The sequence below is a fragment of the Strix aluco genome, chromosome 9 (assembly GCF_031877795.1).
Source record: "Strix aluco isolate bStrAlu1 chromosome 9, bStrAlu1.hap1, whole genome shotgun sequence".
In the NCBI taxonomy this organism is placed as follows: Eukaryota; Metazoa; Chordata; class Aves; order Strigiformes; family Strigidae; genus Strix; species Strix aluco.
In genome coordinates, this window is record NC_133939.1 from 27,801,233 (window position 1) to 27,816,213 (window position 14,981).

Sequence of the window (14,981 nt, forward strand, 5' to 3'; positions counted from 1 at the left end):
CATAAAAGCCCAGTCACTGCTATATCCTTCCCGTGTGCCCAGGTTCTACTCTGATGAAGTGACGTGGAGTGTCGACAGGCAGTTCCTGTGGGGTCCCGGGCTGCTTATTTCCCCTGTACTTGACCCGGTAGGTTTGGCTGGTTTGGTATCGATCTCATAAGCACCTCACGGGGCACAAGGGCACATCGAGCCACCAGTTCCAGCTCTTTGCTCTGTCAGGGGGCTGCAGCGTAAAACCCCAAGTTACACTGTTCCTGTCACTCCTTTAGTGCTCTGATTAGAAACCAACTTCCAGTTCTGAGCCCTTGTTGTTCAGCCTTGTGACAATTCTGTTTTTCAGCTTCAAGGTTATAACTCCTCTAGTATCTATGTATTTCCTGCTGAGATCACATTCTCCCTCCTTTTTTATGCTGAAGAAGCTGAACCACAAAGGTGGGCTCTGCCATTTCCCTGAGGATGCCAGGAAAGTTGCTCTGGTCTTATTCTAGTCTGAACTCTTCTCTCTTGATCAGACCTGAAAACTTCATTGGCAAAGCGACTGCAGAGGGCCTTGTTTATTAGCCTTAACACAGCTCTGTCCCCAGTGCCAGCATGGTTTTTGCTGGATCCTTAGATTATATTTATTTTTTCATGGGTACATCACATTACTGCATTATGGCTGTTGATGGATTCCTAACAAGCCTAGGTTTTGCTGCTTTTTTCTTTTGTTTTGTTTTGTTTTTTTTTTCTCCCCCCTTTCAATTATTGCTTCCAGTGAGAGAGCCCAGAGCATATTTTCATCACTGCTGAAATGGAAAGTCTCGCACTTTGTGCTATTAAATCCCACTCTTATTTTCCAGTCCTCTAGGGAGTCAAAGTCATCGGGTCTGATATTCTGATTCACCTCAACTTTGTATCATCTCTGAATTTGCTTCAGAATCATCATCTCTTGCTGCGTTTCAGCTTGTCTGTGGTGCAACAAGAAAACAAATATATTGTGGCTTGTTCTGTGGCAGAATCTTGTAAATAATGATTGTTAGTGCCAATAACACACATGCCATGGAGAAAGACAAAACATTTGTTAAATGTATAAAATGAAAGCAAGAATCTGAAAGATGCCAGCCCAGAAAAATGTGAAAATAAAGAAGATATAGAGATACTTGTGGATATGATCTGAGCCATTGGATTTGAAGCATTGTGACTTTGGGTTGCATACAATGAGCTGTCACATTGTAGAGCAGTGATTCCGTTGTCTCCCAGTAGATTTGCAGAAATTGTCCTTGGTTTGCTCTCTTCCTTTCTTGACATCATCATAAAAAGTATTAAAGAAAAAGTGAAGAGGAGAAGTATCAATGATTTTCTCAATGTGAATCTCAATGTGAACTTTAGTTTTATTGGAAAATTAGTTTATTTGATTAAGTTGCCTTCAAATATGAAAGTCGTTTCTTTGTTCACCTTTCAGGGTGTGGATGCAATTCAAGCATATATTCCTGATGCAGTATGGTACGAGTATGATACGGTAAGTAAATGCAGAACTATGGGGAGATGGTCTAAATAGCTACGTGACAGAAAAAAAAAAAAAAAGGATTGTTAGCCCTGATTTGATGACAGAGACCTACAGTAAAGCCCACAGGAGGGAAATGATGAGATAGGAGATGAAATATGGCGGGATAAGTGCATGAATCAATGGCTCAGGAAAGGACACAGAGGTATGGAAAACAGTGCAGGAGGTGGGAAGACAGATTGAGTGGAAACTTTAACAAAGACCATATTTGTAAGAAAATAAAATACAAATAATTGTAATACCCAAGAATCTGCAATTATAATCTACTAATCTCGTTTCTGCAAATAAATTTCTCACTGCTGTGATAATCCATTTGATGTGTAAAAAAGGACATTGTTCACGTCAGATTCCCGTATTCACGTCAGAGTCCCAACAGGACTTGTTTTCTGTGTTGACTGAGCCAAAACTAAATAGTGAGAGATGCTGATTTATGACATTAGATCGTATTAACATGCAGTTGTTTTATCTTTATGTGCCTATTAACATATAGATAAGTCTTTTCTAAAGCCTTTTTTAAAAGGAAGCATTAGGATGAAACTCAGGACTTAAGAAAACATTTACAGCAGCAAGTAATGCCCATACGCATTCTCTTTTACATGCCTGTAAATAAGGGGGCAAAAATCTCAGTGAGAAAACAATGGACCAGTATGTACCTGCCAGCAGACAAACTGGGACTCCATTTGAGAGGAGGATATATTTACCCTACTCAGCAACCAGCTAACACGACCGTTGCAAGGTATGCTTCTAAACTGAATGCTTTTATGGGTTTTTTTTTAAAGACTGGGCTGAGGACTTTCAGTAGCAGCCCATTGTATTTAGCATTTTCACCTTGAAAAATGGGAATAACTGTGAGCCACACCTCACTTGCACAACCACTTATATTACAGGTTCAGCGATTAATTACAGGTTTATTTGCACAACATTTTGTAATCTTGCCATGTATTTTAATCCATTTACATGAAAATGAAAGGCAACCAAGGACTAATCTAATGTAATTCTCAAAGTATTGCAACGCTGTTGAGTGTCACGTTCTTAACATGAACATGAAGGATGTATTAAGACTGTTTAGATACTTGTTATACATGTAAGACAGAAAGTCTCTCTTTCCACAGCCGCAAGAATCCAATGGGGCTTATAATTGCCCTGGATGACAACAACGCAGCTTCTGGGGACTTGTTCTGGGATGATGGAGAATCTACAGGTGATCAGTTCTCAATGGTGAAATAAGTATGATTAACACAGCATTAATACGTACAAGTTTCAATCTTCCTGCTGATTTCATCATGCAAGAATAAGTCATTGTTGTAACACGCTATTAATACTTGCTTGTATGTCAATAGTTTTTCATCACTTTGTTGTGGTCTAACCCCAGCCAGCAACTAAGGACCGCGCAGGCACTCGCTCGTTTCTCCCCACTCCCAGAACGATGGGGAGGAGAATCAAAAAAAATCCACCTCATGGGTTGAGATAAAAACAGTTTAATAACTAGATAAAATATAGCAACAACATTCATAATAATAATGATAATAATAGTTTTAAAAAGGAATATAAACAATCTTGTAACATTCTATTAATACTTGATGATTACTTTTTTAACACTTCTAAGTGGAAAACTGTCATTATTATTAATTTAGTTTGTACTTGTTCATATTTCACTATAGCCTTAGATATGTAAAGGTTTGGTACATTAGCACGCTGACTGTTAAACCATGCTGTCAGGATTGATATATGTTCTGGTATATATCCAAATTAGCTTCAACGGGTACAAGAACACACATAATTAGTGTTCGACACTAGGAATCGGTAGAGGATCAAAAAACTAGCACTGCTATTAACTCTGTGGAATTATTGAAATTGCTTGTGAAAACAGTAGAAATTTTGTTAACTCAAAAGTATGGTATTGGAGCCAAAGATTTTTATGCCATCTGGTTTCGACAGCACACTGGTGCATAAGCACGCCAGTGAGTGTGTACGGGGCTGTAGTTGTCAAGTTGCCAACCTCGCCTTTAGCAAAGCTGCCGGAGAACTTGTTTCCCCCTGGGACAGTCACTATGATTATGCCAAGGCCTGTCAACCTCGTCGCTTGTGATGAACTGGCATCGATAGCACTTACTCACTGTTTTTTTTTCCATCAAACAATTTACAACACACATACCTTGGGTAACATTAAGGTTGCAATTTAATTCAGCTGAAGTTAAGATTTAAAAAAAATCCAACAAACATACAACAGCAGCAACAACAACAAAAATCTTTAATTTAAGGTTAAATTTATTTTGGCTTTCAGTAGAGTTAATGCTTTTGGAATACATGCGTGTCTAGGGAAAGCAGAGTTCATTCTAGAGCAGTGGAAAGAACCTTTCCATTATATAACCATAGATGTAGTCTTCATTTTGATCTTGAGAGGAAGGAAATTTTGATAAATGAAGTATTTTGAACTGTGGGATTTCTGAGGGTTTAGTTAGGCGTCCTGTTTCCATTAAACTAAAAGGGTTTGGGGTACGTAAATCCTTTAGGCCGCTTGTGAAGCCTTTGTCCTTTATTCTATACTTTTTAGAAAAGTCAGCAAGCAGCTCAAAGGGTTATTCTAAAATAATTTTTTTAAGACCTTTTACAAAATACTCAAGCTTTTATTAAAATTATTTAAGGACTTGCATTTCACAGATTTTATTGGTTTAGTTGCAACAAATCATAACATTCAGAGCTAAGGACTTTGGGTTTTGGTGTATACCAGCTCATACTGTTGCATTTCAAGTAGACCCGATCTTCTCTAATTCATGTCCTACCGTATCCATAGACTGCTGTCAGTGGCAAAAGTGTCAGAGCTCTCTTTAGCTACACTGGGAAAAAAAGTAGTTTAAAAAATAGGAAAATCTGCAGCAGTAAGAATGTGCAGATAAGTATGAAGTAAGAGTAATACCACCATTGAGGTAAAAATAAATACTACGACAATATTATGTGCATATTTGATTTATAATCCTGAAAATTAGGTCCACATCCTGCAGACAGTTGTTTATGGAGATATTCTGTCTAATCATGCGGGTCCACAGATGGTATCTGAACTGGTGCCTTCTTACCTCTGTCTTCTGATACAACTAACCCTCTTCTGATGCAACTAACCACCTTCTAGACACTTAAGCAGTCCAGTTTCTCTGGCTTATCCTCCAGTTGCTAAAAACTACCTGTATCTTTAGTCACAGTCTATTTTTTCCCCTTGTGCAGGGCCCAGGGCTCTGACTAAACTTCCATGAAAGCGAGCAGCTCTTGGGATTCCAAACTTCATCCCCCCTTCCCGAATTGCATAGCTACCTTGTCCTCTACATTACGCATTCAACCTGCAGAACTCCCTTTTCTTTAATTTTAACTATACCAATCATATTTCCCAGAAAAACTTTCAAGGCTCTACTTTTTAAAATTTTGTGAAAGTTAGGGATGCTTTTAAGAAATAGAGCTGTGATTCAGCTGATTATTGCTGCCATAAATATTGAAGGCCTTGGGTGGTTGCTATATGTATGGGTGACAGCTATATGTACTCCTTTGTCGAGGCCTAAAATAACGAAGCTATTATTGTACTCACTTCTGTTGAGAAACAAAACAATAAAACATCTTATGATTTTATTTCCTGTTCAAAACTTACAGGTTGCAGTCTTTTCAGGGAAACTGTTTACAGTTTGCTTGCAATGACAGTATTTTTCTTTTCATACATGGAAAAAAATGCCATATGGATTCAACTTTTAAAATTCTTTTTCCTGGTCTTGTGTTATTTCCTCTCCTATGGTTCTGTGACAGAGGTTATTAATATTATTGCCAGTTTTCCATAAAAAGCACTTATTTAGGGTATTTTAAAGGATTAACTTTGAGCCATATATCTACATTTAAGAGAAGATAAGAAGGAATAACATTCAAATAAAAAATCACTACACTTTAGAAAATGTACAATAAATTTTTGGTAAATTTGATCTCCTGGGAGACTGGCTGAAAGAAAAAAAAAAAAAAAAAAAAGAGAGAAATTTCAGTTCCTCAAAGAAACCGTAGTAAATATTTGAGTTGCCCAGTGCATTCACTGAATGCAGTAATGATAGTAATTAGCAATTTATTGGTTTCTAGCAGTAACACAGTCCTGGTTTTAATGCTGTTCCTTTCTACACTGCAAGTGTAACTTCCTTCTTTACCTTTTAGGTACAGTTGAGAGTAAAGCCTACATTTACTATGAGTTCACAGTTTCCAATGTAAGTATTTCATTTTAAATGACTTTATTTTCATTTTAGATTTTTATCAATAGTATCTTCAAAAACCATTCTTTTCTCCCTCATTCTCCTATAAGATTTATTGAGAAGCAAAATATTTGACATAGTCAAAGCAGAATCATGTTCAAAATACTGTCATTTAACTGGGATGAAAATCCGTTCTTTGTCTTTTCTTCTCCTAGTTAATATAAGTCCCTAAAGAACTCCTGTTTCACATAAACTCGGCAGCAATATTTATTGAGCAAGAGAACTATAAAACATCAGTTAAAAGTCAAAAGGAAGGTGAATGTAGTGTTTGTGATTCTTGAAATATTGGAAATTTGAAAAAATCTTTATACACCGTGAAAATATAATTGAATGTTTCCAAAAAGTGAGAGGAAGACCTATGCCTTGACTGAACCCACACAATCTTCTACATGACTAAGTTTTAGTTTAAAATTTTTTTTAAATTGATACTGCCTTGGCAGGGTTAATTTCTGTCAGAGTGAAATCCAGATAGTGTTTCTATTCAGTACTGACCAGAGATACCATATGACAAAGATTCCAAGTAATAGAACATATTTTTTTGTATAATACTAATATCTGCTAAAGGTATTCTTTCCCTTGCCATGGTGAAGCAGCAGGGCAGCAACTGAGAGAGAATGCACAGGAACTCAGGAGTGGAAGTAAAGCAATAAAAAGTGGAAGCACATGCATTAGGGTTTTTTTTAAAATCATATATAATCATATAATTATTTGTAGATAGGAAACCTCAGTTACTATTAGAGTTTGAAACTTGTAGCCAAATCATCAGTTGACCATAATGATGTTGAATTAAAAATTAACATAAACATTAATGTGGCAAATAATAAGGAAGTTATACACTGGCATATGTGACAGTCATGGTACAGTTCCACTGTTTAGATTCTTAATCTAATAATAAGGAATGCAATTGAATAGAAACTGGTATTTTTATATCATGAAAAGTGAATATGAACCTTCCCTTGTTAGAACACGGCAAGATCACAGTCGAGTAGAGGTTATCTGCTCTGTCACAGACACGTGTCAACATTTTCTTATTTTGAAAAAAAGAAAAAAAAAAAAAAAGAAGCTGAAACACAACTATGAAGCACATTATATACATTGTAGAAAAGCATAATTGTTATAACAACAAGTCTGGCAATAAGTAATATGTTAGGAAAAAGGTATTGGCTTACTTCATGCTAAAGTAAGAAGATCTAATTAGAAAGTATTGTTAAATCAGGATGATTTTTGACAGATTTTTTTAATAAGAATTTGATCATTCTATTATTTTTCAGAATGTTCTACAAATGACTGCTATAAACAGCAATTATGCTGATCCAAACAACTTGAAATTTGAAGAAATCAAGATATTGGGAGCGCTCCAGGAAATAACGACAGTTACTGTATCGCAGAACAATGTTGTGGAAAACTCTCCGCATAATATCACCTATTATCCTTTAGAAAAGGTAAAATGCCAACAGGAAAATCTGAAGTAAACATCTTTCAAATTGCATCACCTTTATCTTATATATTGTAAAGGACAGTACTCAGTACGAATGTAATTTCAATAGAATACATCGTGTATTTTGTTACAGAAGTACAATTGCATTCAACTCAGCTCTGTAGAATGTGCACGTACGTTTTGCTCTCAGACCCTCAGTGCAGCAGAAAGTTTAGTTATATAGTTATTCATAGAGCCACATTTGATTTCTAAGAGGAGGTATGGTTTTGTGATTTTGTTTGATTTTGGAGGAGAGTAATAAAAACTTGTGTTTTAGATGAACATTTATGCATGGATTTTAAAAACAAAATCAAGCACACTGTTTAAACCTCCTTTATCACTTTATGCAGTGTTTTTCACAGGATGAATACCGGAAAGCAGCAACACAGTACATTTACGTGCAAAGTGAATGAATGTGCTGCTGCTAGTGGGAAGCTTCCATGAAAGTGCTTTCCCACAAAAAGATAATGTTGATGTTGCTTTGAACTTGCATTGTCCACCCTCTTTAATTATTGCAAGCACCTGAGTTACCTGTTATGTTATCTCAGCTGCTGAATCAAAATAAAAATATTTTAACTTTGTCTTACCTTTTTCATTGATATTTCAAAATGTGAAGGAGATCTGCCCTTATCTTTATTCCTCTGCTTCCAAGGAAGCTGTGGGATTGACTCAATTTTTTTAGATTCTTAATTATTCAGATCTTATCTGCAAGAATATCAGCTCTGTGTATTTGTAAAAGTGAGACTATATCAAATGCTGAAACACAGGGTTTTTTGTGAGTTGTCACGTAGCAAAATGTATTGTTCCTGAGACCAGCTTCTCTGCTGACTAAAGGAATTACGGATGTGATGTGGGATTTAATAACTGTTTATTGTTTAATATTTATAGGTTGCTCATATAACAGGACTTCAGCTTGACCTGGGAAAATCTTACACAGTAAAATGGACTCAACGACTGAGTGTAAATGAAAGGTTTAATTGTTATCCCAGTCCCAATCCAACACAAGAAAAATGTGAACAACTTGGCTGTGTCTGGGAAGTAAGGAAAAATTATTTCTCTAAACTAATGAGACGGAAACATTTCTAGAATCATAGCTTTGTTTTTATAGTTGTTACAGTGGAAGAAGTAGTCGGACAGATTTGTCAGATTCAAAGAAAATGGGGACGCAGACATCAGCTGGCCTATGCTAACAGATTTTATTTACCTCACTGAAACTAAGGTGGTTGGCAACTGTGTAAGCTCTTCCAAAGTATATCAGAAATTGAGGAAAAATGTGGTATTTTTTGAAAGATGGAAAGAAATAATATTAGAGTTATGAAAAAATAGAATCCACCTGAGATCTGCCTCTTCAGCTACCTCTTCTGCTTCACCAGCACCATGGCCTGCAAGGTCTATCCCCTTTGTCTTGCCTTCATAGTCACTGAAGCACGTTTTAAGTCAAACCGATTCCTCTGGATCTCATTTTGAGAAGAAATCTTGATTCTTATGTGAACTTAATTGTTTATATCCATGTTGAGAAGCTATTTCCAAATCGTAATTCCTGACATGCTGTTCTTTACCACATAGTTTTATTTATTAATATCCCATGGCTAGAAACATTCAGGATCGTGTGGCTTGGCAGAGTTGAACTTCAGAGGGTCCCTCCACTAAATTAGTCCTCTAAAGTGGTCCTCTAAGGCTAAGACTTACAGCTTGGACACATATCCTAGGTATAAAGAGCAAAATTCTCTGCTAGCTACTCTAGACCCAGCAACAGCTGAAGTGGCTGAGGGGCTGTCCTGATTTTGTTGCACTATTAGGAATTTTTTTTGTAATTGTGGACATTTGGAAATGACTTTTCATGTGAAATCAAGCTCTGGTCCTGTTATGGACCGGGTATGTTTTGAACACTTGCTCAAGTTGAAAGGGGCTTTGATTTTGGTGAGGACAGATGAATAAATATTCATTAGCAATTAAGATGTGCGGAGCAGGCATGGTTCCATGTGAACAACTAAGCAGGATTGATGGTAAGTATCCAGAGGTGGAAGGCCAATGCATTAACCTACATCAGCTCATCTAACCTCAGAATACCTACTTTGAGTGTTTATGTTCAACTGTAGCAGGAAACTGAAAGTAATTTTGATCTTGCTGTCAGGAGATCTTAGATAAATAGGATGTAATTTTCAGTGTATATTTTAAGGATAAGTTGTGTGAATAAAGCCAATGGAAAGGTCTCATCTGATGTTGCCTGAATATCTAATGGGTTTTGGGCACATCCCCTTGAAGGCAGTCACAGACCAGAGAGCAATGGGATTAAAAGGGAGGAAGATTTAGTAATTTCAACAAAACTAAGGCATGTTGTGGGACTGAATAGAAGATCACAGTCATAGGGAAATTAAATCCATCTTCATTGTACAAGGATTTCATTTCCTGACTGAACTATTTGTACAGCCTTCACTGGATTGTTTGATTATATCCAGTTTAGTGTAGAGATCAATGGGTTCTGTGTCACTTCTTTATTTTTTGACTAGTTACATTAAGTTCTTCACCAAATTCTACATTTGACAGATACCTCATAAAAATTTGGATTCCATGCTAAGCACTAAAAAAGTACAGGAGGCCAGTGTAGCTCACTAAACTCTAACTTATTTCTATTTGCAGCAAGTAACATCAAACTTGGATATTCCACCCTGCTATTACAGCTCCAACAATGCTTACTCTGTAGACAAAGTAGAATACACCTCGTCAGGTTTGGCAGCCAACCTCACCTTAAACAGTGCCAAGACCAAAGCTAATGAGAATTTCACTACACCAATTAGTACACTACGCTTGGAGGTGAAATATCATCTCAACCACATGCTGCAATTCAAGGTAACGTCATTCCAGAATTTCTATGAGTATGTAACGTCCCATTGTTAAAAATAGCTTTATTTATGGAAATTATGAGGCTATTTATAATCAGTTTTATATTACACAGACAGTAGCACCCTTGCCTAAATATGTTTCTCCTTCTAACCAATTAGTTGTCATTGCTCTTAGCTTGATATTTTTTTGTCCTAGAATTTTGTACTTGATTTTGCAATGAAATTATATGAATCAAAGATTCAATGTATATGTGTAATGTCAACCTGAAACTGGAATTGAAGACATTTTATTAATATACAGGTGAATTTATCTATAAGCATTATCAAGACTGTACAGTTTATTTTTACATTAATCATTCTAATTCTATTCTAAAATTTTTATACACCTTTGTTTAGACTATAATTTATTACTCTGTATTTAATAATCCTGAAATAAATGTGATGCCATGAAATGGTCAGGCATCAAAAACTAACTCTGTCAGCTTTCAGAATGCAGAAAACTTTAAAAAGAATCTCTCAAAGTTGAGTAAAAGGTGAATCAGAAAAATATTTACTCTATGTCTATATACACCTATATTTTAAACATAAGTATATACTTTAAATTAATATAAATAATCAGGCAAGCTATTCCTGTTCCAAAATAAATCCTTAAGGTTTGTTTTTTCTTTTTTTTCCCCAAAACAAATACTGTGAAAAATTGGTTAAAGAATATATATTGAAAGAAAATACTCAGCAAGTGTTTTCCATAATTTTCTATCAGATTTAGATTTCTATCACTATAGGTAAGATTTTAAACAATTCACTCACTGAAATGAATTGATTTTTACTTCACAGATTTATGATTATCAAGACACACGATATGAGGTTCCAGTACCACTAAATCTCCCGAGCTCCCCAATGAGTACAAACAAGGAACGACTCTATGAAGTATCAGTTCAGAAAAAACCATTTGGTATACAAGTGCGGCGCAAAAGCACAGGAACAGTCATGTAAGCCATAGTCATTTTATTTTATTTCACTTGGTTTTGTTAGTTCTTTTCAAGCCAAACCATTTTGTTGTGTACTATGTTTTAAATACCTTAAGACTGGCTTTTGTACCCTTCCCATGCAATGGCTCTGTCTGCTGAATGCCAGGTGTTGCTTCAGCCAAGATGGCTTCACCATTGCATTGTATGAGAGCACTGACTAGGAGGAAGATGGAGAAGCTGCCCTGAGCAATATCCTGTTTTTTCTCATAATTATCTAAGGCTTCTCCCATGTCACTTCATAGTCTGACACTTGTGAAAAGACCTGTACAACATGTTGAAGTGCAGGACATAGACAAATCCAAAGGCCATTTCTTGTGTAGTTCCCAAGTCTCTGGGAGGCACAATAATTTTCTACACTTCCTAAAATTTGCCTTATGTGACCACACTACTGATCATTAAGGATTGTTCATTTGGTTTGGTTTCGGGGAATGGTTAGGAAAAAAAAATAGAAGAAAGTAATTTCTCAACTAACTTGCAGGTGGATTTTGGTAACATGACAGCTAATAAGTCTGACAAACTTCATTTTTTTCCTTGATTAAGCTTAAGTCAGAGCTAGAAAACAGAGAACAGTGATGTTAGCGGTTGTGTGTGTTATGTATTTTATTCAAAAAACCCACACTTATGTCATTTTTTAAAATACTCAAAACTTAATTGCAAGCTGAGTTCCTTTTTGGCAACCAGACTAATAATTCAAATGGCAATTCAGCCTCCTGGAATGATGCAATTTTTTGGCAGAGCACCATCAGGTTGCAGTTTGGTTTCCAACTGTAAAGATGCTGATTTACAACAAATGAGACCTATGAATACGATTTCAGTGTAATCTGCACAAAAAGTGCAGTGAACTGTAAAAAGCACCTTATTTACTATATTCTATGTAGCACCAAAGATCAGTCTGGGAGGAAAATATGATCATACTCTCCTGAAACACATTTTCTCACTAAATTGTCAAAATATGATGCAACTTGCCGTGCATGGTGCCTGGGCATAATATAAATCTCTCTGAGAGACACAGAGGACTTTGTGTCTCTAAACTGTGTGTATCAAATTCTTAGACATCCCTATTTCATGTGGTTTAAATTTTCTCAATAACCATAACAGTTTCATCCACCTTTACCGAAGAGTGAGCTTTTCAGAGAAAAAGAGTAGCCTAAAAAAAGTGTCTGCCAGCTAAACAGAGCACTGAAGATGTTATATTATTGCATTTGTTTTCCTTTTTCCATTTTAGCTGGGATTCGCAGCTTCCCACCTTCACGTTCAGCGACATGTTCATTCAGATTTCTACCCGGTTAGCATCCCAGTATATATATGGATTTGGAGAAACTGAGCACACCATGTTTCGACGTAACATGAGCTGGCACACCTGGGGAATGTTCACAAGGGACCAGCCTCCTTCTGTAAGTAGAAGCAAATGCGGCTTTTGGTCTGATGAGCCTCACATGCGGAGGTGTTCAGCCAGACTTTAAAGTCCAATGGATGTCTGCTGATATTGGACATACCTGTTGGCTTTGATCATGTGTATCATGGCTTATCATTTGGATGGTGTCTCAATGATACTGGTCTTCTCAAAACCTATTCTTTGTGACCAGCATGACCAATGTGTGGAGCTCAGGCCCTGACTCAGGTTAACAACAAATGGCTTAGAAATAAGAGCACATTCCTCCTTTTTTTATTCTTCTCAGCTAATTATTCTGAAAGCTAGACATGAGTCAGGACAACTCCTACTACTCTGAGATCAATTTAGTACTTACAGAGGTAAATCAGAAATCTCATGTCTATGTGTATATTTGTGTTATTTCCTACATGATAGAACAATGTTTGCACTTTTCAGGGTATAACCAATGAAATAGTGATGGTTAATTATAGCTCTAATTTTCAGTTCAGCTTTGAATATATTTTTGAGTAAATGAAAGATAACAGAATGTCACCAGCGTCTCCTGATCATATAGACACCTGCTACTGTCTGAAAAGAAGGGAAAGTTTTGTCCTGGGAAAGCACTTTCTCATTAGCAAGTTTTAAAGGCAGTAATACCTTTGCTTTCCTTCTTGCCTGGTCAGTCTGAGTGGGACTGGCTCAAACTGTGGAGTTGAAAGTGATCTGTAGATATGTTTAGTAGGTATGTAGAGTTTAAGTATATATTTTGGAGTTTATATGTTTGGCAGTTGTGTCTTATCTTTTATTAAAATTATTAATAAATGTAAGGAAATGCTTGTGATGTTTCCCCAGTAAAATGCATTTTGTTTGCAGTACAAGTTGAATTCCTATGGTTATCAGCCATTTTACATGGCTCTTGAAGAAGATGGCAATGCCCATGGGGTTCTCTTGCTTAACAGCAATGCAATGGGTAAGAAAACTTTCACTTTATTATCTCAATCTGTTTATTTTTATGGTCAGTGTTTTGCAATAGTGGCGAATCCAGGCTTCCTTTTCTCATTTCACTTCCTCCATTTCCAGATGTGACATTCCAGCCAACCCCTGCCCTGATATACCGCACCACTGGAGGAATTCTTGACTTCTACATGGTTTTGGGCCCTACACCAGAACTTGTTGTTCAGGAATACACTGCAGTAGGATTCTTACTCTGTTACAAACTAATGCTGGTTTTTGGTTGGTGGATTGGTTTTGTATTCACCATAAATATTCTTTCTTATTTTTAGCTGATTGGACGACCGGTCATGCCACCCTACTGGTCTTTGGGATTCCAGTTGTGCCGCTATGGATACACCAACGACTCAGAAATTGCCCAGCTGGTGGAGGACATGAAGGCAGCTGGGATTCCCTATGTATGCTGGTAGCAGTTAACATTTGAGTCCATGCCTGAACTTCTGGCTTCATAGTATTAACTAAGACTATTTAAACACCATATCAAAAACCATCCAAAAAACCCACCACCACAGCAGAGTAGAGCAGACTATGTTTTGTGCCAGAGCTGAACATCTCTTCACACCCTGGGCCATGCTAAATGTAGATCTTGGGCTGCTTCATTTTATCATTTATACCAAAGAAGCACCCAGATATGTTAGTTAACCATGGGCTCTTGCCATGCTGGCTCTGAAGGAGCAGTGACCAGTAAAAAAAACAAGGAGGAAAGAAAATGAAGCAGCATCATTTCAATGGTATATTGCTCTGTGTCAAGTCAGCTATGATTTGACATAGGTTGTTGTTGGGAAAGTTGGAATAGCACATAGATCTAACAAATTTATACTATAAATTGATTATGACTTCATTTTAAATGTAATTAACATCACTATTTCAATACAGAACAACTGTTTCCACTGTTTCCTTATAGATATGGTAACATATGTGCAGTTTCTGCATACATTCATGTATGTAAAAATCCAGGACTCTTTTCTCTGTCATGTATTAGTTTCTACCCTCAGCCTAGATGCAGTAGTGAAAGGTTTATTTTGTATTGGACTTGCTGATAGCTTGTGTAATATTCATTTAATAGCTTTAGCTTAAAGTTGCAGCTACTTCCAATTTTACAGTTCAAAAGTTCAGTAGTTTACTTATTTTGGCAGATTTTCAATAAATATGTATTTGACAAAAAAGAAGCAAATTCATTTTACATTAATTGTTTTTGTGAACTGCAGGATGTCCAATATGCAGATATCGACCACATGGAAAGGCAACTGGACTTCACCATCGGCACACGCTTTGCTGGATTACCAGCTCTGATTAACAGAATAAAAGATGATGGAATGAGATTTATCATTATCCTGGTCAGTTTTTCCATTACATACTGCTTTTACATTTCAATATATCATTGCAGAATGCAGAATATATTCAACAGCATTTTAAAATTTGTTTTTTGAGTGTAA

At 36.4% G+C, this 14,981-nt stretch overlaps 1 protein-coding gene across 1 annotated transcript in view; it reads left to right on the forward strand.

Annotated features, from left to right (window-relative positions):
• Positions 1–14,981, forward strand: part of SI (sucrase-isomaltase) — a 52,343-nt gene that overhangs the window by 21,861 nt on the left and 15,501 nt on the right. Inside the window, exons 18-31 of the mRNA XM_074834610.1 lie at positions 43–127; positions 1,442–1,498; positions 2,155–2,279; positions 2,656–2,744; positions 5,720–5,769; positions 7,086–7,256; positions 8,180–8,329; positions 9,932–10,141; positions 10,969–11,123; positions 12,388–12,556; positions 13,408–13,504; positions 13,615–13,727; positions 13,818–13,943; positions 14,754–14,882. Of these exons, the coding sequence (XP_074690711.1) occupies positions 43–127; positions 1,442–1,498; positions 2,155–2,279; positions 2,656–2,744; positions 5,720–5,769; positions 7,086–7,256; positions 8,180–8,329; positions 9,932–10,141; positions 10,969–11,123; positions 12,388–12,556; positions 13,408–13,504; positions 13,615–13,727; positions 13,818–13,943; positions 14,754–14,882 (1,726 nt within the window). The remainder of the gene's footprint in view (positions 1–42; positions 128–1,441; positions 1,499–2,154; positions 2,280–2,655; positions 2,745–5,719; positions 5,770–7,085; positions 7,257–8,179; positions 8,330–9,931; positions 10,142–10,968; positions 11,124–12,387; positions 12,557–13,407; positions 13,505–13,614; positions 13,728–13,817; positions 13,944–14,753; positions 14,883–14,981) is intronic.